The 21,145-nt window shown below is 37.9% G+C and overlaps 2 protein-coding genes across 2 annotated transcripts in view; both read left to right on the top strand.

Moving 5' to 3' along the window:
- The window catches only part of LOC108417133 (plexin-C1-like), a 13,713-nt gene extending 10,294 nt beyond the window's left edge, over nt 1–3,419 (top strand). Inside the window, exons 12-15 of the mRNA XM_037543071.1 lie at nt 1–89; nt 303–482; nt 1,050–1,211; nt 1,977–3,419. The exon at nt 1–89 is cut by the window's left edge and continues 8 nt beyond it. Coding sequence (XP_037398968.1) covers nt 1–89; nt 303–482; nt 1,050–1,211; nt 1,977–2,048 — 503 coding nt within the window. The 3' untranslated portion in view covers nt 2,049–3,419. The remainder of the gene's footprint in view (nt 90–302; nt 483–1,049; nt 1,212–1,976) is intronic.
- A 3,612-nt stretch (nt 3,420–7,031) lies between these two features.
- LOC108415699 (plexin-C1-like) lies at nt 7,032–19,645 on the top strand. Its single transcript, XM_037542749.1, has 17 exons — nt 7,032–8,131; nt 8,677–8,805; nt 9,301–9,435; nt 9,678–9,778; nt 10,905–11,010; nt 11,092–11,239; nt 11,402–11,495; nt 12,414–12,495; nt 12,731–12,742; nt 12,890–12,925; nt 13,666–13,796; nt 13,883–14,059; nt 14,486–14,585; nt 14,770–14,949; nt 15,369–15,530; nt 19,006–19,111; nt 19,230–19,645. The coding sequence occupies exons 1-17, from the start codon at nt 7,223–7,225 to the stop codon at nt 19,262–19,264; spliced, it is 2,643 nt and encodes an 880-aa protein (XP_037398646.1). The 5' UTR covers nt 7,032–7,222; the 3' UTR covers nt 19,265–19,645.
- Nucleotides 19,646–21,145: the final 1,500 nt, after the last annotated feature.

The following is a 21,145-nucleotide window of genomic DNA, read 5'->3' on the forward strand; positions in this document are numbered from 1 at the left end:
GGAAGATTGAAGTGCTGGGGAGCGGTCTGCAGTACGTGGAGACAATCATAGTGAATAATAAAGAAATAAGCGTCAAGTCAAGCACTGTGGTAAAGTATTTGCACACAGTTATCTCCCTTCTCTCTGAAACAACAATCCTCTTCTGAGTCTAACTCTGTGACACAGTTATGACCTGTACATTCATTCAGAGCAGTATATTCAGAGCTGGCGTACCTTTTTTTTATCATCCCCATTACTCTTCATCATAACCCTTCATTAAACTTTACACTGTGTTTATCTTATGTTCTCTCTCTCTTTTTCAGGGTGTCTGGTTTCACTCTCCATCTCTCAGGGTGGGTGAGAGCTCTGGGCTGTTCTGTGTCTCTCTCAGAGTGGGGAACTCAACAGTGGACTGTGTACATAAACTCTCTTACCTCCCAAACCCAGAATTCATCAGCTTCTCCACCTCTCAGGATGTCAGTTATGGTTTAGTTTTCATTAATGTAAGTATAGTAAATATCCATCCATCCATCCATCCATCCATCCATCCATCCATCCATTATCTTCCGCTTCTCCGGGGTTCGTGTCGCGGGGGCAGCATCCTAAGCAATGAGGCCCAGACCTCCCTTTCGCCAGCCACTTCCACTAGCTCCCCGGGTGGATTCCGAGGCACTCCCAGGCCAGCTGGGCGATATAGTCATTATCCAAGTTCCAAAGGCCAGTTTCACCAACCGAGGATCAGAACGCTAAGGCCCATGCCTTCGGACACTGCCCAATCCACAAAGCACCAAACCCCTACTACCGGTGGTGGGTCGATGGGAGGGGGGACTCATGTAACTCCTTCGGGCTGGGCCCAGCCGGGCACCATGAGTAAATGCCAATTATGAGCAATTATAGATCACACTTTGTCTGACCTGTCACCTAGGACCAGTTTGCCTTGGGAGACCATACCAGGAGCTTTTGCTCCAGACAACATAGAATATTAAACATGATGAAACACAGATGCTTTCACTGTTGTACACACAGTGCATATGCGGGTGATTAACAGTCCTCTTTCTCTGTCTGTCCAGGTAAAGCAGGGCAGGCTGAATATGCGTGTGGAGGATGTAAAGGTGTGGGGTTTGCAGGAAGAGAAGCAGTTTGAGTGTGTGGTAGAGAAAGTCATATCCACTGCTATTGTCTGTGACATTCTGGAAACACAGGAAGTCAGAATAAATGTGACCTCGCTCAGGGTAAGACTAATCAGTCTATTAGCTGTCTCTGCAGTGTGAATGTGTGATAGTGCAGACTGAGCACTGTTGAGCCTGGTGCTGTTCAAAGCTAATGTTCTCTGTAAGAGTAATTACACACTCTCAGATGGAACTTTCAGATGAAAGTCAGTGTCCTACTTCTCTCAGATGTTTGGGCACTCCTAGTTCATTTTAATTTATTTAATTTGGTTAAAGTGAACAAGATGCCTGATCTGACCTCAGCCTGATTAAAGATAATTCCAGATTTTACATTTGCATTTATGAACTTGTAACTGTGTGTTTAACAGTTCACAGGTTTCCCTCTTTTGTAAAAGCCAGCGTTTTTATTTAATGTCTTTACACAACGTTAAAAAGGCATAACTGCAGAAGGTAAAATGTTCTACTAATTTACAGTTGAAAAACCCATCTTTCTATGCCATATAAATCATCTTTTATCTAAGTAATATGTGTTATAAATAGTCATATATGACTGGACATGTACACATTTATGCTAAGTTGAACGTGTAGAAATGCATATTTTGTAATTATCAGTCCAAATGAACAGAAAGATCTCAGGACTGTGCACAGCTGAAACATCATGTGTACAAGGAAGGACAAATATTTCCACACAACTGTTTTAAGACAGAAAGAGACGCAAAGGCAGTGAACAGGACACTGTTACAAATAGCAGGATTGTAACACTAATTAGCCTGTTTCTTTATTAAAATCAGAATAGTTTTGACTGTCCTCCTGTTTTTTCTGTTCCAGATCAGTGTTGGCGACTTTTCCACAATTCTAAAAACTCAAGTGGGACACACAGACAGTTTGTTCTGTGTGTAAGATTCACCCTGAATTTCTGAGTCCTGTAAGAAAATGATCCTGATCATCTCTCTCTTCTCTTCAGTCAACGTGCTTTTGTAATTATGTGTCTGTTCTCAGTGTTTACATGTGCACAGTTCAGTTCCAACCTGCATCTAATATGCTGCTCCCCCTCCTTTAGTCAAGATAGTTATTATTATTAGTATCATTTTCTTTTTCTTTCACTTTCATAATTTTTTTGCTAGTGCTCTATGTGCCTGAAATACCTAAATGCACTCATTTGAGGGCGTGTCCACATACATTTGGCCAGTGTATGGAAATTGTAAAGTGTTCATTTTCATGATGTCATAGATGTAATAAAAAGGCTATTTTGCTTTTTAATTTTAACATTTGACATGAAACCTATAACAATGTTTACATACTATTATTGTTAAGGAAAATTAGGTTTAGGTAGCATGATATGGGTCTGTTCACACTCTAGGGATCACAAAATGTTTTAAGATATTCAGCTTCCTTATATCACACATAGACATGCATGAAAGCATATATATATACAGCTATAGGCACAGGGCTTTCTGCAGTTACTCATGTCAGATTTCATAACTATGCAGGATATGAGGCACATTTAAACATGGTATGAGTGTTCATATAAAGTGTTAGCTGATGTTCTTGTGTATATATTTGGGAATAATCATCATAATTAACTGGAGTTTTGTTCATTTAATTTCAGTTGATTTTTTTTGCTTCTAATTATGTTTTAAGAACATCAGTTAAAACGCCCGGTCATACTTTATTTGGATGGTCTCCTATAGATGCTCTTTAGCTAGTAAAATCATTAACAAACTTTCTGGTGATCCCCAGTTGATTATCAACAACATTAGGGTTAGGAGTAGAGTTGGGGATAGATTTATGAACTTCAGTTGAGTTTAATGGTTATTGAGCTGAATGTTATTGAAAGACAGACTGAGCATTTGCAAAGAATCTATACTGAACCATCTAAGTTACATTCAACTTCAAGTTTAATGGCATTTAATGACCATTCAATTGAATGTTACTTAAATATATATACGGAACATTTACAAAGAATCTACAATGGACCATCCAAATAAAGCGTTGCCAAAATACTCTCCACTGCCCTGATGTCAAAATGTGCTGGGTATATAAAAAGAAACATCTAGTGCAGCGGTTAGTGGCTCATTTAAACTACGGAGGCCTGATTGTTATGAATTGTTGTTTCTAGAACACAATAGCAAGAATTTGGCCCTGTTTTAATAATGCGGCTACATTTTATCATTATCTTGTTTTAAGATACTTCAGATTCCATGTGATGTAACAATGTTTATTTGTTGATGCAAAAATGTTCCTTTGGACAAGGTAAATATCTTTACAATACTTTTTACCTTTCGTGCTTTTTCAGTGTAACTGACTGCATTTATGACCGTTTAACTGTTATATTATATTTAATAATATATTGTATATTTATATTTAATTACATAATCTACTTCATGAAATGGGATTTGAGAAAGCTCTAATTGTTTACACTGTGACGATGTATCACCATCTGCAGGTTAAACTGGGAACTACAGAAAGAAATGAAAATAAAGAAATCAAATTGTTTACAGACAACATAAATATAGTGAAGTAGCTAGAGCTGTTAACACATACTCATATAAAATGTCCTTATTGCAATGATGTAATGACTCAAATAAAAGGTATATTTGCAAAACCAACTTGAGAAGAAGTACGAGAGGACTTAAGTACTTTTTGTTAGGTGTTACAAGCTTGTCTTCTTCTTTTGGACTAAAATAATAAGCATTAAAAGTTAGAGGTGTAAGCAAAAGCACAGCAGTACAGATGCTGTCACTACCAAAACAAAACAAAATAATTATGTTTTACATTCCTCACAAGTATTCTTCAGTAAAAGAAAAGTATTAGCACTGAAAATACTCAGGCAAGAACAATTCCATCAAAATTTACCTTGGGACACGTTCTCAAAAAAGGTATTAAACTGTTCTTTTTTAGGTACAAAGATTATCACTGGGGTGATGCCCTATAGGTCCTTTAGTTTAGTGGTATTTCTTAAGAACCTTTAGTTAAAGAATATAATTATACTTTACTCTTTTGTAGTTTCTCTTTCAATGTTTATTTTTTATGCTTTTAATGCTCCAAACTTTTAATTTTATTTTGTTTCTTCAAAAAAGTTTCAAATATGTGCCTTTCCCTTTGGAAATGGCAATGTAACGTTGGACCTGAAGGACCATGTTGAACCGTTAAGAGTACATTTACATTTTCTACTGAAAGAAGGGTTGCTTGAAAATTACTTGATTCAAATGAATGTGGTTCCACAGCAATGAAGTATACAATTATAAAATACACAATTATTGTCTTTCATTTTACTTCATTCTTACCTCTGGCAAGACTTTGTTGCAGTTGATGTGACGTATTTGATTCATGTGGAATTTATCTGCTCTTTTCAATCAAGTAGAAACTCAATCCCAAAAGTCTGGACAGGAGATCAAATGCAAAGAAAAACAGAAAGCAGTGATTTATAAATCTGCTCTGACCTGAATCTGAACAAGCAGTCAAGATATGTAATATTTTACTTTTTCAATGCCATTTTATGTAAATATGAGCTTATTCTGATACTGATGCCTGCAACACATTCCAAAAGAGGGCCAGTTTCAGACTAAAGACTAGGAACATTATGAAATGTTCAAAAACCATGTTATACAGGTGATGCAATCATGCTTGGATATAAAATAGTAGGAGAAAGGATGAGTCGAGGACACTTTGCAAAAAATGCAAAAAATCCAACAGTGTAAAAAATGAATGTTCCTCAGCCAGTGAGTGCACGAATTGTAGGCATTTCACCCTCTACAGTGCATAATGACATCAAAAGTTAAAAAAAAAAAAAAAAAAACGGAAACATTTCTGGGCATAAAGGAAAAAGGCAAAAAACACTGAGGAATACCTGTGACCTTCAACCCCTCAGACAGCACTGAAAACATGATTTTGTGATGAGGATCACGAGATCACGAGGTTCGGGAAAACTTTCACAAACTGTTGATAATAAACACCGTCCTTCACTGCGCCAACACATACACGTTAAACCTGTACACAGTGGAGGTCAGTCGTGTGGGGCACAGATGGGTTAAATGGTCTAACTCCACAGTGTAACTCCACAAACACACTTGGCTGATGGTTCTAAATTCAAATTCATCATCACACATCAACAACAAAGTGCAAAACCAGCCTCTGTCCACCTTGCCATGCATAAACATGCACCCATGCTCATTTCAACATGACAACACCCGTCCACATTCTGCATGTTACAATAGCACTGCAATGGCAGATTAATCAGAGAGTGCAGTTGCTAGACTGACCTGTCTGCAGTCCAGAACTGTCTCCCATTGAAAATGAGTGTTTTATTAAGCTCAAAATATGACAACAAAGGCACTGTATACAGCTGCACAGCTTAAGATTGTATAACAGCAAATGTCAAAAATGTATGCTTTCAAAACTGAAAGTGTCTTTAGTCCCTAGACGATTATTAAGTGCAGTTAACAGGAAAAGTGATGGAACACAGTGATAAACTGTCTCAACCTATTTGGAACATGTTGTGGACATCAAATCTGGGATGAGAATATATTAATAAACAACAATGTCCAGTCAAGTTTATCTGTATAGCACTTTTCACAACAGACGTTGTCACAAAGCAGCTTTGCAGAAAAACCCGGGTCCGAGCCCTCATGAGCAAGTCGATGGAGACAGTGGCAGGAAAAGCTCCCTAAAAATAAGAGAAAGAAACCTTGAGAGGAACCAAGACTCAAAAGGGGAACCCATCCTCCTCTGGTCAACATCTGATAGTAAAAGAATAAGAGCAGAGGAAAATGTTTTACCATTAGTATAAAATATTACAATACAGAAAAGGGGAAAGCAGGTGGAGCGATGGCCATGATTAAATAGTTCCAGTCTGTGCAGCAGCAGCATCAGGAGGGTCAGTTCATGCAGGTGAGGTTTGTACAGCATTGTACAGGAGAAGTTCCATTAAATAAATTAGTTCACTATTTATCAAAGTAAGCCTTGTAATATGTCAGCAATAAATACCTGTATATTTCTAAGTTGGTTTGGCATCATTGGTTCTACAAATGAGAAAGCGTAAAAGATGAATTGGGCTATTAAAATCATTACCCAATACATTATTTTACTATTTACCAAAAGAAAAACTAAAAAAGGCTAATATTAAGACATTTTAAAAGTTTCATTTTTCATTAATTAATTTCATTAATTTTGCATTAAAAATACAGTTTAAAATGATAAAAAGTGTTCAAATGTGTTTTTCTAAGATGGTTTGACACCATGAGGCCAGCCGCTTAAACGCACATCAATATGCTACTTTAAAATGAAATAAAACATCAAGTGATTAAGTGTCTTGTAGAATAATAAAGCCACACCTTTCACCACTTACAGCCTGCATTTCCTGGCAATAAGAAGAAGAAGAAAAAGAAGGAGAAGAAGAAGAAGAAGAATGAGGAGGAGGAAAAGAAGCAGAAGAACCGTTGTAAGAACTTTACACACAAAAATAAATATTGGAAAAACTGAAAGAAAACATTTTAGCTCAAATGAAACCACAAGGACATGATTGTCTTTATGATTTACTGATCTTCTCTAGACTTTTAGAGGCAAAGCTACGAGTTTTAATTTCCATGCAGTTCTGCATTTCTCAACCCCAAAAGCTGACAGCCGGCTTCAAACTCTGAATAATGACAGTGAGGTGAAGAGGTCTTGGTGTCTGAGTGGCACCACTAGAGCGCAGCACTGAGTCGCGAACGACCGAAGCAGTTTCAGGTCATTGAGACTGATCCAGATGAGCGTCAGATTCACGAAGATCCACGAATTAAGATGAATCTTGATTCGTGATCTGGTAAATCTGAGAACTGGAGTCTTCCAGGCCACACACTGTAAAACAGTGTTCAACGATCATCGTTATGTTTAGTGAAGAGCTCAGCAGCTTCACCACTTCAGTCTGAGACTAATGATGTGAGGATGAGCTACAGACACATTAACACGGAAGTTCTCACCTCCATCCACTTCGAGCAGAGACGCTCTGCAGACGTTAGTCCTGATCTTCTCTCAGCTCCACATGTCGATCAGACTGACTCGCTCCGAGTTTCAGCTCCACTCAGACCTGCAGGATGAGGACTGATTATCTGGGAATGCTGCTCTTATTCCAAAGCGCTGTTTCCTCCTTAACGGAGTTCAGCGTTAATGGAGAGATCAGGAACTTTGCTGTTGGAAACGGGAAAGTGTTCGTCGTCACCGACTCTCAGCTCCTCCAGATGAGGCTCGATCTAGTAGAGGAAAAACAGAAGGACATACAGAACCACAGACACCAGAACCGAGTTAATATTTTACTGCCTTTCGACGCGAATAAGACCCTGATAACCTGCGGAACCTCTGACTGTGGATACTGTGAACTCCTGGACATCAATGACATCAGCAGAAGTCTCTACAGGGAGGATGTTCCAGTTTCACCATCTTTTAATAAATCATCTGTTTCTTTTCTTGTAGATTTTGATGAAGGAACAGAGAAATACATGCTGGTTGCCAGAGAGGAGACTCCTGATGACTGTGGCTCTGATGAAGGAGTTTCTCTGCAGAACACTCTGGAAACTCAGACAGGAGGAATTTTCTCTAAAGCAGGCATTGAGCCAATTGAAGCCAGGATTTCTCCACAGAGTGATACTGAGTGGATTGACGGCTTCCAATCATCTCCTCCCTCTCACTCGTACCTGCTGGTGAACATTAAGTCTAGAACAGGTCCAGCTGTGGTGGTCTTAAGGATGAAGAACAGCCGCAGTAAAACTGAAATGGCCAGATCTCTAGAAGGTGCAGTGCTGCAGTGCTGTGATGATAAAGAGCGTAAAAAGCTCTTGTCCTCCTCTGTAGTTCTCTCCTCTGGATCTCCTCTTCTCTGGGCGGGAATATTCACTGCGCAAGAACCGAACGACCCCCAGAAAACTGCTTTGGCCATTTACGACTTCAGTCAGATCAGAGACAGAGTACCTTCATATTTTAGCTGTAAACCAACATGCAGAGCTCAGGTGGGAAACTGCCAGTAAATAAAATATCAGTTATGATTTATATTTAATCCCTGTGTGGTGTCTGTGGAACCAATTTTCATTGTTTACCAAATAAAAAGATGATGCAATTTATTATTATTTCAATCTCAGATTCCTTGGCCTTTGCTCAGTTTCTCTGAAGAACACATAAAATAACACATTTTCAGTGACATCACACTGGACACCTCCAAAACATTTATATTACATATGTGGTGATGGGGTGAACCTGCCAGGAATGAAGAATGGAGGGGCCGTGTGCCTTCACTCTGGTCTCCTCCTACATGCCAACTCATGATGTTTTAAACATCTGGTATTTTTACACAGAACACCACAGCACTCAATAGTTATGACTATTGATTTAAAGAACAAAGTGGTGGGTCCACCAGACCACTGAGTAACAAACACATTGATGCCACCAGGATTAAAATAATCTGCACTTTATTCTTCATGTCATTCAGCCTCTAAATCAGATGCTGTAGATCAGTATCTGTCATTTCTTTCCCTCAACATGTTTCTGGTGTCTGCAGAAAGGAGAAGATGTTCTGAGGCCTCATGCTGTGGTGCTCAAACACAGTTCAATGTCATCTGTAGCAGCAGAAAAGAAAGGAGCCTGGATTGAGCTCTACATCGGCACTGCTAATGGACAACTGATGAAGGTCTGTAGTTGTGGACTGTCTCATAGTCTTTACTGTCTGACAGTCTCTCTTAAGAGATTCTCTGACCACATTGGTTGGTTAGTGTAGTGGTTAACACCTCTGCCTTCTACGCTGTAGTCTGGGGTTCAACCCCCAACAGGGTAAGCACCCTACACTATACCAATAAGGGTCCTTGGGCAAGACTCCTAACACCGCCTTGGCCTCCCTGTGTAAAATGATCAAACTGTAAGTCGCTCTGGACAAGAGCGTCAGCCAAATGCCGTAAATGTAAATACATAATCACATCAGCTGTTGTTTTACATACTTATAAAATATATTAAACTCTTCTTCAAAAAACAAAACACCTTCAAAGTTCCAATGTGGAACAGTTGCTTTTGTTGTTCTTGTTTTAGTTGTCCAAACAAAATTTCGTCTATATTGTTTCACTCTGAAGCCAGAGGCCAATAAAAAACATTATTCTGATTCCTTATTCCTTTCTTCTGCATGTGTTTCCAGATTGTGCTGGACAAGGCTTTGAATTCTGGCTGTGTGACGGTCCTGTACAAATCTGATGATGACAGGATGGTGTTTCCCAGAATGCACTTTGATCCAGTGGATCATAAATACATCTACATAGCTTTGCAAAATCAGGTGAGTCTTAGAGCCACACGCCCATCATCAGAAGCTGGTATAAGCACAAGAGATCTTTAACTCTGGCCTGCAAGATAAGGAATTTAAGGTGGAATTGAAACAGCGAAACTATCTGCCCTTTGGAATGACAATTCAAGTTTATTAAGCTCAGCTAACAAAATACAGCAGTTTCAGGGAAGTGTTAACTAATACCTTAGACATTTATTGCTGGATTAAATTGGTTGTATATGTTTGTGTTGTAGATCCGGCGAGTAGCAGTGACTCAGTGTGGTATGTACAGCACTTTGAGAGACTGCAGAGCTTCTCAGGATCCTTCCTGTGGCTGGTGTGTGACTGCAAGCAAGTAGGTTCCTCACCCAGTCATATACTTCTCCTTTTCAACACTGCACGTCTGCCTTTTTAAACATAGTATCATAAAACAGACTGATACTGATAATTTGCTAAATATTCACTACACCTGCTTTATAGAGTAACAAATAAGCAGCCAAACAACACAGGACCATTATAAGTTGCAGTATGTTTTGGGACTCTGGTTTTAATTTGAGGTTTTAGGTGACTCATTTCTTGAACTCTGAAGCCCCATAAGTCTCCATTTCTCTCTTGTATAACTTGAGTTAGACCACATAACAGTGGGGTATAGCCATCACATAAGAATGTAACAAAGCTTATAAATTGGACAAAATTACTGTAATAACATACGTAACACATGTAGCTGGGTGCTTTGCACCCCAAGCCAAATTGCATATTTTGTTGATTGTTGAAGTGAAAAGAAGTACTGTAAGAACATTTTAACATAAGAACTGCAGCTCAGTAACATCCCCTTTGGCAGATATCACAGCTTGCAAATGTGTTTTGTAGCTAGCTTCTGTTTTTCTGCTCTAGTTTTTAAAAAAATTCTCCCACTTTTGCCTCCAGAATGCTTCTTCGGCCAAGCCAGCCTCTTTTCACCTTCAGTTTCATGACTAAACTTGTTACATTATTCTTGAAGTTTTGTACATTTACAAACCAAAAGTAAAGTAATTTTGGATTAATATTTTCAGAAAAAAATTGTTTACAGTTTGGTGTAGAGATAGTGTTTATTTCTTTTCACCACTTCTTTTTTACTGCTTTTCACAAACTGTTAACATGCACTTTTATTTATATAAATCTGATATGACCTGATTGTTCAGACAGACCTGACTGTCAGCTGTGAATTGCAGATATTAGTCTTTAATGAACAGCAGAATCCAGGGGCATCGCCTGGCCTGGGTTTTTATAACACTTATCATTTTATAATAGAAAACCCAAATGTGCAAAATGTAAATGTAAACATATGTTGCCATTCAGATGACGTCTTTTTCAGGAATGGCCTTGCTTATTTCAGCAAGACAATGTCAAACCACATTCTGCACATATTACAGCAGCAAAGCTCTGTAGTAAAAAATTCACTTTTGATTGTGTGATTTGATTTCTCATTGTGGTCACTCTAGATGCTCGACTAAAGATGAGTGTTCAGTCGCTCCTTGGATCTCCATTCCTGAAGATTCTTTTCAGAAAGAGCTGATTTCTTTTCAAGTGACTGAACTCTCCACTGAGGTAAATGTGTCTCTTTACTTCATCTTTATTGTACAAATATTTTTATACAATATTTATCTGGTACTTTGCTCTCTCATTCAGGTCTCTTTGAATCTCTCCTTGAATGTGGCAGGACAGTTTCCCTTAACGTGTACTTTCATGGATGAACATGTAAATCTATGTAGCAGCAGTTCTGGAGTTTTCCCCAGCTGCTCCTGCAGATTCTCCAGCCAGCACCTGCCAGTTAATGGTCAGTTTAGATCTTTAGGAAATTTAGCAGCCTATATAAATATGCAACACACAAATATCAAACGATATTAATTTAAGTCCCTTTTTTATTTTCTCATTATCTGAACATGATAATCTCAGTATCTGATAATAAAACACAAAGTGTTATCTTGTGTATATCCAGTCACAGCGACTGTCACTATTGGAGATCAGAAAATCACAGAGAGACTGAAACTGAGGAGCTGCCCAGACGTCACAGAGACATCACCATATGCTAAGTAAGATGTTTTACATCATTAAAGCCTACAGCCTGTCATCACACTTTGTGCCTGGTATTTTGAAGCATATTGGATCATTGTAGGTAATGTTTGCCAGAGTATGTTGTATCGTTACCATTATCATTATATATCTTCATATTTAACATTAATTATTCAAAGTGGGTATTTACATGGCCAGAATATGACAGAGAATAAACTCATAATCAAGTAACTATCAAGTCGTGCTCGATAGTAATTTCCTGGTTGATCACAGGCAGCAATAATTTTATAACAATATTATAACAACTATTTTACTTTAGTCATGCTGTTACCTTTTCAAAACATCATTTATCTTTTAATGCTTTCAATAATGCTGTTTATATGGTAGATGACTGCTATTAATTTTATAGTTTTGTGTCCTGGGAAAGGACATTAACAACTGAAAACGATGCCGTGGAATATTCACTCGAACACCGATTCACAGCATACATGTTAAAATAGACTGAACATGTGCAGACTATACACTGAAAAGAGTTGTTGCATTTACAGATTCATACATCAGTTCTACAGTTACATCAACTTAAATGAAGGACATTATTAAAATACTTTCACATAGTAATTATGATGTAACATATGTAACATAGTTCATTAATGTGGAGCCAGTGTTCACATTTGAATATAGTACATTTAAAACAATCTTTACGCCCCTTTTTTGGTGTAGATTTTAAACATTAAATTCATGTTAATCAGGTCAGCGTCCTTTTCTGTATGAAACTGGAGGTCACTTTTGTTTTGCTGTGTTGACTGTCAGGTTTAAACATTAAAAACTCTCAACTGTTCTGTGATGCTCTGTTGGCAGGTTAAGTTGTTTGGTTTGGTTCAGCAAGGGTGTGTGTGTGTGTGTGTGTGTGTGTGTGTGTGTGTGTGTTCTGTATACAGGTGTGTAGCGTGTGTCTCAGCTGGGTGTCATTGGTCCAGCAGTAGTAATCAGTGCAGCTGGGCTCACGGCTCTGCTTCACAGGTACTTATTCACATCTTATTTATTTTAATATACTGTAATAACCTTCTGTATCATATTACACACATATGTACTCCAGTACTGGAAAATCCACTCAGATGTACGTCGTGGTTATAGTCACACTATTCTAACTATATGTCTGGTCTTAAAATTGGTTCAGTGAAGTCATGTTTTAGTGCTATATTTTATCGAAAAGTTCCAACTGAAAAAGCATTACTTTATTTTTTATTATGTTTAGGTGGCAGTGATGGTGAGTTAACAATTACTAAATCACTTAAACTTCAAATGTAATATTTGTGAATTCAGTGATTTAAACAAGGCAAAAACTCTTTTATTTGATTTTTCATTTTAATGCTAAAATGAAGTGTTTTCTGTGATTTATTTCCCTCCTCTGCAGGACAAGTGTGAAGGATTATATTCTGAGAGTAATGCAGTAAGTGACCCAAAGAACTGTCACTCACAGTGTCAGTGGAAATAAGATCTGTGTCTGAGGGAAGTTTAGGGAACTAAGAATGAGAACATTCTAGTTTTCAACAGGAATTCTATTAAGACGGCTCCTGCATTTCTCTTTTGTGTTACAAACAGATTTTATTCAACTATAATAATGTTTATTTCAATGTTTAATTGATTTTTTTTCCTTTTATCTATAAAAAAACTGATGTTTCTTGAAGATTAAAAAAATAACATTTCTGTGCACAGATGACATGGTGTCACGATTGGCCCCTCCCAGTCCTGTCCATGTGTTTTGGTTTTTCAGTCCAGCCCCCTCGTTTCGTGACTCCACCCCTGATTGTTTCCACCTGTGTTCCCGCCTGTTCCTCATGTATTTAAAGCCTGTTTTTCCCCTGTCTGGTTGCTGGTCTTTGTACTGGTCTATGTATTGTTGTTTGAACTGTTCTGGTTGTGTTTATATGTTGGTTTGATGTTTCCGTGTTTATCATGTCTGACTTTAAATCTATCCGTGTTGGCCATCTGACTTTGGACCTTTATGACACTGATTTGGGATTTGCCCACAATAAGTCACTTATCTCTGCATATGTGTCCGCAACCTCGCTCCCCGTTACACACGGCACTTCTTAACTGGTTGTTTGTACACATTGCAATGCAGGTGTTCTCATATAAAGGGTTGGATTTATAGTTTCAAATTTCTCTTTTTTTTATAATTTTTTCTAGCCAGAGATTTTCTCCCTGGAGCCTAATCAGGTCTCCTTTCATGGCAAAAAACATGCAGTGCTGATAGGAAGAAATCTGGAACTGGTAGAGAAAATCCGCTTTCATGGAGTCATGGAGTGCACTTCAAAGGAGTGAGTGTTAACAGTAGTGTATTTATGTTTGTATACATGATGTATTTGATTTGTGTCTCTTTTGTCAATCTGCTGTTCTTCACCAGGACTCCAGTGCTGGAGCGCTCCACTGACACTCTGAAGTTCAGCATTCCGAGTGGAAATAAAGGAACTGTGAGGGTGTGTGTGGTGACCGCAGATGGCCGTTGTCATAGTAACGCCAAAATCACTTATGGTGCTCGGCCTACCTGCACTGGATTGCAGCCTACAAACACCTGGGCCAGGTACAGCATGTAAACACTGGAGGTCTTTGTGTAGAATCTGTTTCTACCTAAATCACTTAATTTAAATACTGTTTTTCAGAAAAAGTTGATCAGTTGGTTGATGTTCCTTAACAAACTTATCCACAATTAAACATGATGTGAGACCCACTGATAATTCACACCAGATGGAGGAGGGAAAAACATATAACTTCCATAGGAACTTTGATATTTCCCAGAAATATTACAGAGCCTCTTGAACTCTTGAAATGGGACTAGTGTTTCTCGATTTGCTCCAGCTTTGCTAATTTAGTCCTCACTTCCTCTTCTTTCTGCACCACCTCTGGTTATCAGAGTTCACTGGTTTAGTTTCCTGCAACTCCCACCTCCTGTTTCCTGTTCGGAAACTCTTCTCTGATTAACTAAGTGTTTGTACTGCTTTACTTCCAGTGGTAAGAGGAAGATCACTGTGTTGGGGAACAATCTGGAGTTTGTGGATGCAGTTGTTGTTCATCAATATGACAAACCAATCACCCTCAACTCAAACAAGGTATATAAGTGTGATCATCTCTCAGAATGGGTTGAGTGCAGCCACTCTTGTTTACAGTGTAACATAATCATTAACTCAAATGAAGTGTGAAGTAACACAGAGGATTGAACAATGTGGATTTATTTACACTTTCAGTTCATCACTCCTATCATTAAAATCTGGTTTATCTTTCTGATTCTCTCAGAACTTCTGGTTCCACACTCATGATCAGAGAGAATACATGGGCTCTGGGCCGTTCACTGTCACTCTCATAGTGGGGAACTCAACAGTGGACTGTGTAGATGAACTGTCTTACCTCCCAGATCCAGAATTCACCAGCTTCTCCACCTCTAAAATGGACAATGATGTGCTGGTCACCATACAGGTAGGGTCAGCATTTCTGTAGTAAGTTGTTGTAACATTAAACTTTAATCTTATCCAAAATTACTATAACCTATGAAAAAAAAAAGATTTTAATTACAGCAATGAGCCATATTTGATTGTGTTGGAACATGAAAGTCAAATTACATTATTATATACGTCTGCTGTTTTATGCTTCATTCACCAAAGTTTTAATAAATGACTGATTATAATAAGTTGTGCTACAGTAAAAATTATTTACTGTGTTATGAAAGCACAGTACTTCAGCCTGAGTCTGAGCTACAACATTAGTTTTGAGTGCTGCATCATTAAGGTTAGAATCAGGCTATGATCTGTGGTCTTTTATTTGCAATTGATTGTAATACAATTTAACTGTATCTTGACTCTGCTTTGCTCTGTCTAACTTTCTTTCTCCCCCACTAGAAAACAGAGGACATGCTCAGGATGAGTAAGGAAGATATGACAGTGTGGGGGCTGCAGGAAGAGGAGATGTCTGAGTGTGTGATTGATATAATCAAGTCCACTGCTCTTGCCTGTAGAATTGTGGGAAAAAAGGGACGTGAAATCAGAGTGGACTCAATCAAGGTATGACCATTCAGTCTGTTACTGCTTTACTGGACCTAATGTAGTGTAATAAGCCTTTATTGTCACATGGGGAGGGGGGACAGGACAGGAAGACAGGGGTGAGGAAAAATACAGAATACAAAGTACATGGGGAAAGGGAGGAGATAAACCCCCCCCCCCATATATTCCTAAGGGAAAACAGTCTGGGAACAGGAAAAAAAAGACCTCAGCTACATAAGCACACAAGTACACATTACAACACAGAGTCCAGAACTTGCAACAGGGGTAGGGGTGAGGGGTGAACCCAGCACAGCAAGCAGCCATCCGGTTCTGCAGCCAAGTTCGGTGCTGATGACAGACCCGTCATGCCACACTGGGGGGTGGAGAAGTGGCGAGGGGGAGGGTATTGGGGAGACCTGGAGAATGCGCCTCGCCTTACATCCCAGAGTAGGTGCCTCAGTCTGCAGGGTGTTGGAGCGATAACGCAGCAAATTGCCATGGAGATAGCCCTGATCAGGTCCCAAGCAGCAGGGGTGCAACTACATACTTTCTGAGGTAGATGCAAACATATTATCGGCGCCCGCCCCCCCCCCCCCCCAAACCCCGCCCCTTAACTTAGTGACTGAAAAAAATTTAAATTAAAATCAAATATTTAAGCAGGCAAGCTAAAATAAGGAACTTTATAAACAGAATACAAATTAAATGGTAAGAGCAAAAAACAAGCAATGAGGATTTAATTAAGAAGAAATAAAATAATTCAGAATAAACTGATAAGTGGACAGGCTAAAATGTAACGCAATAAAATAGAGATTAATAATTAGAATAATAAAATATAAGCACAAAGAAAGAGGGTTAAAACACCAAGTTTATATAAAAAAGTAAATTATGGAAATAAAATAAACAGTAAAACAGAAGACAGAATAAATAAAAGGAAGAAATAAATGAAATAAAAAGGTAAAAGGCGAAAAGTATGGCATAAAATAAATAAAAAGGTAAAACAGAAAATTAAATAAATAAAAATGTAAAGGAAAACTCAACTAAAACAGTTACAGGCTGAATGTGGCTAGAAACTAAGAGTTTAAGATTTAGTGCCACCAGCGAGCTGAGCTTTAGACCAGACTATGGTTAGGATATTAACTAGAATGTTGACTAGCTAGGTTAGCTAGCTAAACAGGCTACTATAAAGAGCTATGGCTTGACTAATGTCACTCGTTTTGAAGTTAAACCGAGAAAATAACCAGTTCAGGGTTAATCAGGTCGTAGCTGGAGAACCAAGTTTAGCTTTAACGTTAGCTTGCTGCCTCACTGCTATCATTCATCTGGCTGGCTGGGTAATATTAATATGGCTAGCCTTAGCTAGCACAGTAACATACATCTTAAACTGAAAAGGCGATCTCTTCTGATCGTGTGAATCTATTCCCGGTGAAGTACAGGATCTTTGGGGAAACTATGGAAGGTTTGACCTCTATTAGATTCCTTTATTTTTGAATAAGTGCGTTTGGGAACGCAGCAGTGAGACAGCTTTGCTAGAACCCAGTGGTCCAACGCTACTTTCGTACCCTACAGTCTCGTTTTGGTAGACAAAGGTGACGTAGGTGAATAAAGCGTATAAACTGACCAACCTGCTGTCTTTCAACCACTTTGAGAAGCTTTTCTTCATCCCTACAACATCTTTTTCTCTCTCCCTCTTCCGTTCCCTATGGGGCGCGTTCTCAAGCGCCTGTGTTTGGGAGCAAATGACAGGAGGGTGGGGACGGAGTGGATGGGCGCCTGATTAGTGCTGTGCTGTTTTTTGATGTGTATTATCATTCTTGAACAAACAGCTCTTACAGAAAATGCAGACTAGAAATTTTCCGGCATCGTTTTGGCGCCCCTCTAGTGCAGCGCCCATATGCGCCGCATACGCTGCATACCCCCTTTTTGCGCCACTGCCAGGCAGAGTCAACAATCAGCAGGAGTCTGGGTAAATTAGTTCAAACTGCAGTCTCCACAGTAAAAACTGTCAAAAAAATTATTCAGATCTTTGATAATTTATAAGTTATGATCTGTTGAAGCGCAAGGCATTAATTGAGATAGTAATAAGCTAAAAATATACAAAGTCATGTAAATTTCAACTTGCATATAATACTTTATTTTGTGTTTTAAATGCTGCTTTAAATATCTTTTATATTATAGTTGCGAGATTTAGATTTATCATAGTTTCTCATATGATATGATTTATCATATGACACTCTAATTTATAAATTAAGAAATGCTGTCTCACATTTTCATGTCACTACTGAAACACAAGAGTTCTCATTCGTAGGCAGGGCCTTATTTTAGCCACACCCATGGAGGGAGTGAGACTGCATCCGTGTCCCTCATGACCACATGGAGAGCAGTTAGATTTCATTGTTTTGAGGTAAATCCTCATTTAAACTTTAATAATTCTCACTCCTGAAATGCACATTTTATGCAGTTAATTAATTTTTTGTGTTTTAATTAAAAATGTCAAGATTTTGTGTACATCTGTTCAACTGTTTGCTAGTCATGTACGGACAGGGCTGGTATAGGGTTCTTTTAAAAATGTTTAAACATTACAGATCACTGGTTACCCGTTTAAAAAAGTAACTGTAAACTAATAGAAAGGATTACTAATTACATAATGCCAAGATAACGACACTTCCAGCTAAAGAAAACTGCACTGTTTTATGGAGCAAAAAGATTATGGGTGACTGTAGTTTACATTTTAGGTCTTCGATGACTTGTTTTTATACCAAATTTAAAAGGTCAACACATCTTCTTTTGAGACCCCTCATTATTAGAAGTAGAGGCCATTCTATATATAATAATTTTAGTGTTTTTGAGTTCTGTTAAAAACATGCTAAATTGTTACTAAAACATTTGGTAAAGTTTTGATAATGTTATAATTGCTTTATTAGTCACAAAATGAAGTGTTCAATTTTTTTATTTAAAAATAGGAAAATTATTTTAAAGTCAAACTCAAAAGTCCAAAATGAGTTTTCAACTCTTGATTGTGAATAATTTTTTTTTTTTATAATGATCCTACTGCTGACTGTAATGTCCCCAGTATATTGTGGACATTAAGAAGCCAGAACATGAGTGTGAATGTTTAGTCATGAATCTATATCGGAATAGTTTTTCATTATATAACATTACAAATTTGTGGTTAACTGTGACTGTTAGAGCAAAGCCTTCAATTTGGGCAATAAATGTCAAAACTTGGTCAAGACATGAGGAAAAAAACTGTGAGAGTAGTACTGTAAAACTTGCAGAGTTTAACTCCAAGCATAATTTTACTGAATAAAAACCAGCTAAGATTCACAGAAATGTATGTTTTAGTTTCCAGTTTTAGGTCTAGATGCTGAAGGTCTAGAAGACCCTGAAGGTTTCCTTCTGCACGTTAGAATGTAGTTTTACAGAAACTCTTGCAAACTGAAATCTAATCTAGCACTCAGCTACAAACCAAACATCTGACTGCTTTAATCTTTTTCAGATCATGGTTGGCAATTTTACCAAACGTATAGAGATGACACAGCATGGCACAGGGTACTTATACGCACTTCTTGCAGTGGGCATTTTGATTCTACTTGGTGCTGTTGGTGAGTATTTGTGTCTGTTAGGTTTTGTCTGTGGTTACTGTGAGATGGATGGTTAGTTAAAATGTGTTTCTTCTCTCTCTCTTTCTCTCTCTCTCTTTGTCTCTCTATCTGAGTCTAGCTGGATTTTTATTCATCAAGTCAAGAAATCGATGACTTTAGACTCAACTTGACAAAATCAGAAAGACTTCTGGATTTTAACACCAGTGACTAACTCATAGTCATCTTTCTATCCACCTATGCATTTATCTATCCATCTATCGATCCATCCATCCACCCCATGTAATTTTGCTCATTGGCCAGGTATGTTTATTGTAGTTTGCTTTTCTTTCATTTTGGTTTGCATAGGCGAGAACATTTAATTCAGATTAGAAAATCTTGGTTGTTTTATTTTCTTTGGTGCCCTCCAGTTTAATTTTTACCAAAGCCATACTAGAAAACATTACACAGCTTATGTGTGAATATATAAATGCAGGCCTGTAAAAAGCAATATATTTTATTGTTTGAGTTTTAATAAAAAGGCTCCTATGTATCACTCTATGTATTCTCCTCCTTTAACTTCACTGCTTTACTATTTAAATACTATAGATCACACAACAGCCTAGACATAAGGTGGGGTCCTAACACTATAGAATAACCTAAAGACCCATGTTTCAAAATGAGTATTGTGCATGTGAAGAACCGTTTAAAGAACTGCCACATAATATAAAGGACATGTACCATTTTAATGGATCTTTTGCAAACCTTTATATGATTTGGAGCTTCTTTAGCATTTAAGAATGTTCTTCACACTCAGACCTCATTTACAAAATGGTTCTCCATAGAACCATCCATTGATGGAACCATCCATTGATAGTGATTCTTTATCATTAAAACCTCTGACACCTTTATATTTTAGCGTATTAGAGAAACAAAAATGTTTTGTGAACACACAGACTTTGTGACAGTGTCTTGGAACAACACATTTTCTTGTATGGCCAATTGAAGCCAGCCATTATATTCCCCATTAACGGAAAGTTGAAAAATTGTTTTAATCAAAATGTTTTCATTAAAGTAGTAGTTTCAAAAAATTTTCATTTAAAATAATTCAAAGTTAACAGTGAGTAACCGGTTTTGGAAATTAGCCTATAAAAAGACAGAAGTCAGGAGTGGTTAGCTTGGCAGGGATCACATGTTGCATGCTAATAATAATTCCCATATAGCTTACATAATATAATTATAAGAGACATAAAATTAGAATGAATAGAAATAATTAAAATGTTCCATCTTTTTTACAGGGAGAGCAGGTTTGGGAACAGGGATAAGCAAGAAATGTGGAAGATTAGACTCTTAAAACCCAAGGCTTATTTCATAATAAGGCTTATTACTCAGCAACTACAGGGAAGCAACAAGTATAATTTCTCTGTGTTAGGTCTACTACAGAAAACATTACTCCACAAATACTTGGATTTTAACATTCAGTGGGGTTACATATCTCAGGACAGAGACTTTGCCTATAAAAGGTGATTGGACCACTTAAGAGTTTTGCTAATTTGAAAGTGAAATCATTGATCCTCAGTATCTCAAACTATATTGAACACAGATAGTACCATATCTGTATTGGAGTTAGGTTGTATAGGCTTACAACTAAGCGCAAAGCAGCTGTTTTTTTAGTTAATTCACCAGTCCACAGGGACGAGTTCACTCACTCAAACATTTGTGGTATGGAGGGATGTGGAAACCTCCACCAAATGCATGTTAGCTGATGAATTTGTGGATCTACAACTGTTAATAAGACAAAGAGGCAGACAATAGGAACTGAAGCCCATGACCTGTTCACCCAGTGCCTCTACTGCACTGCATCTGCATGGCAATAACTTAAACTGTCATCTGGCACAGCTCCCTTCTGTGAGCTCATCCCAGTTAGAGTCCAATGCATACAGTTCATAGTCTGCTTCCCTATATTACCTTTTTAGGAGGACCCCAAGCTCTCTAGTTGGCCAATATTTAGTTTATTGATTGTTAATCAGGGAATATTATGTTCAATCTTTCCCAATG

Source organism: Pygocentrus nattereri, chromosome 11, assembly GCF_015220715.1.
Source record: "Pygocentrus nattereri isolate fPygNat1 chromosome 11, fPygNat1.pri, whole genome shotgun sequence".
Taxonomy (NCBI): domain Eukaryota; kingdom Metazoa; phylum Chordata; class Actinopteri; order Characiformes; family Serrasalmidae; genus Pygocentrus; species Pygocentrus nattereri.

What these genes read in the sequence shown, in the direction of transcription:
- LOC108415699 (XM_037542749.1), top strand. Translation starts at nt 7,223, where the DNA reads ATGAGGACTGATTATCTGGGAATGCTGCTCTTATTCCAAAGCGCTGTT. An exon ending in TGGTGTGTGACTGCAAGCAA is followed by an intron (nt 9,779 to 10,904) that starts GTAGGTTCCTCA and finishes TGGTCACTCTAG; the next exon opens with ATGCTCGACTAAAGATGAGT. An exon ending in ATGTGCTGGTCACCATACAG is followed by an intron (nt 14,950 to 15,368) that starts GTAGGGTCAGCA and finishes CTCCCCCACTAG; the next exon opens with AAAACAGAGGACATGCTCAG.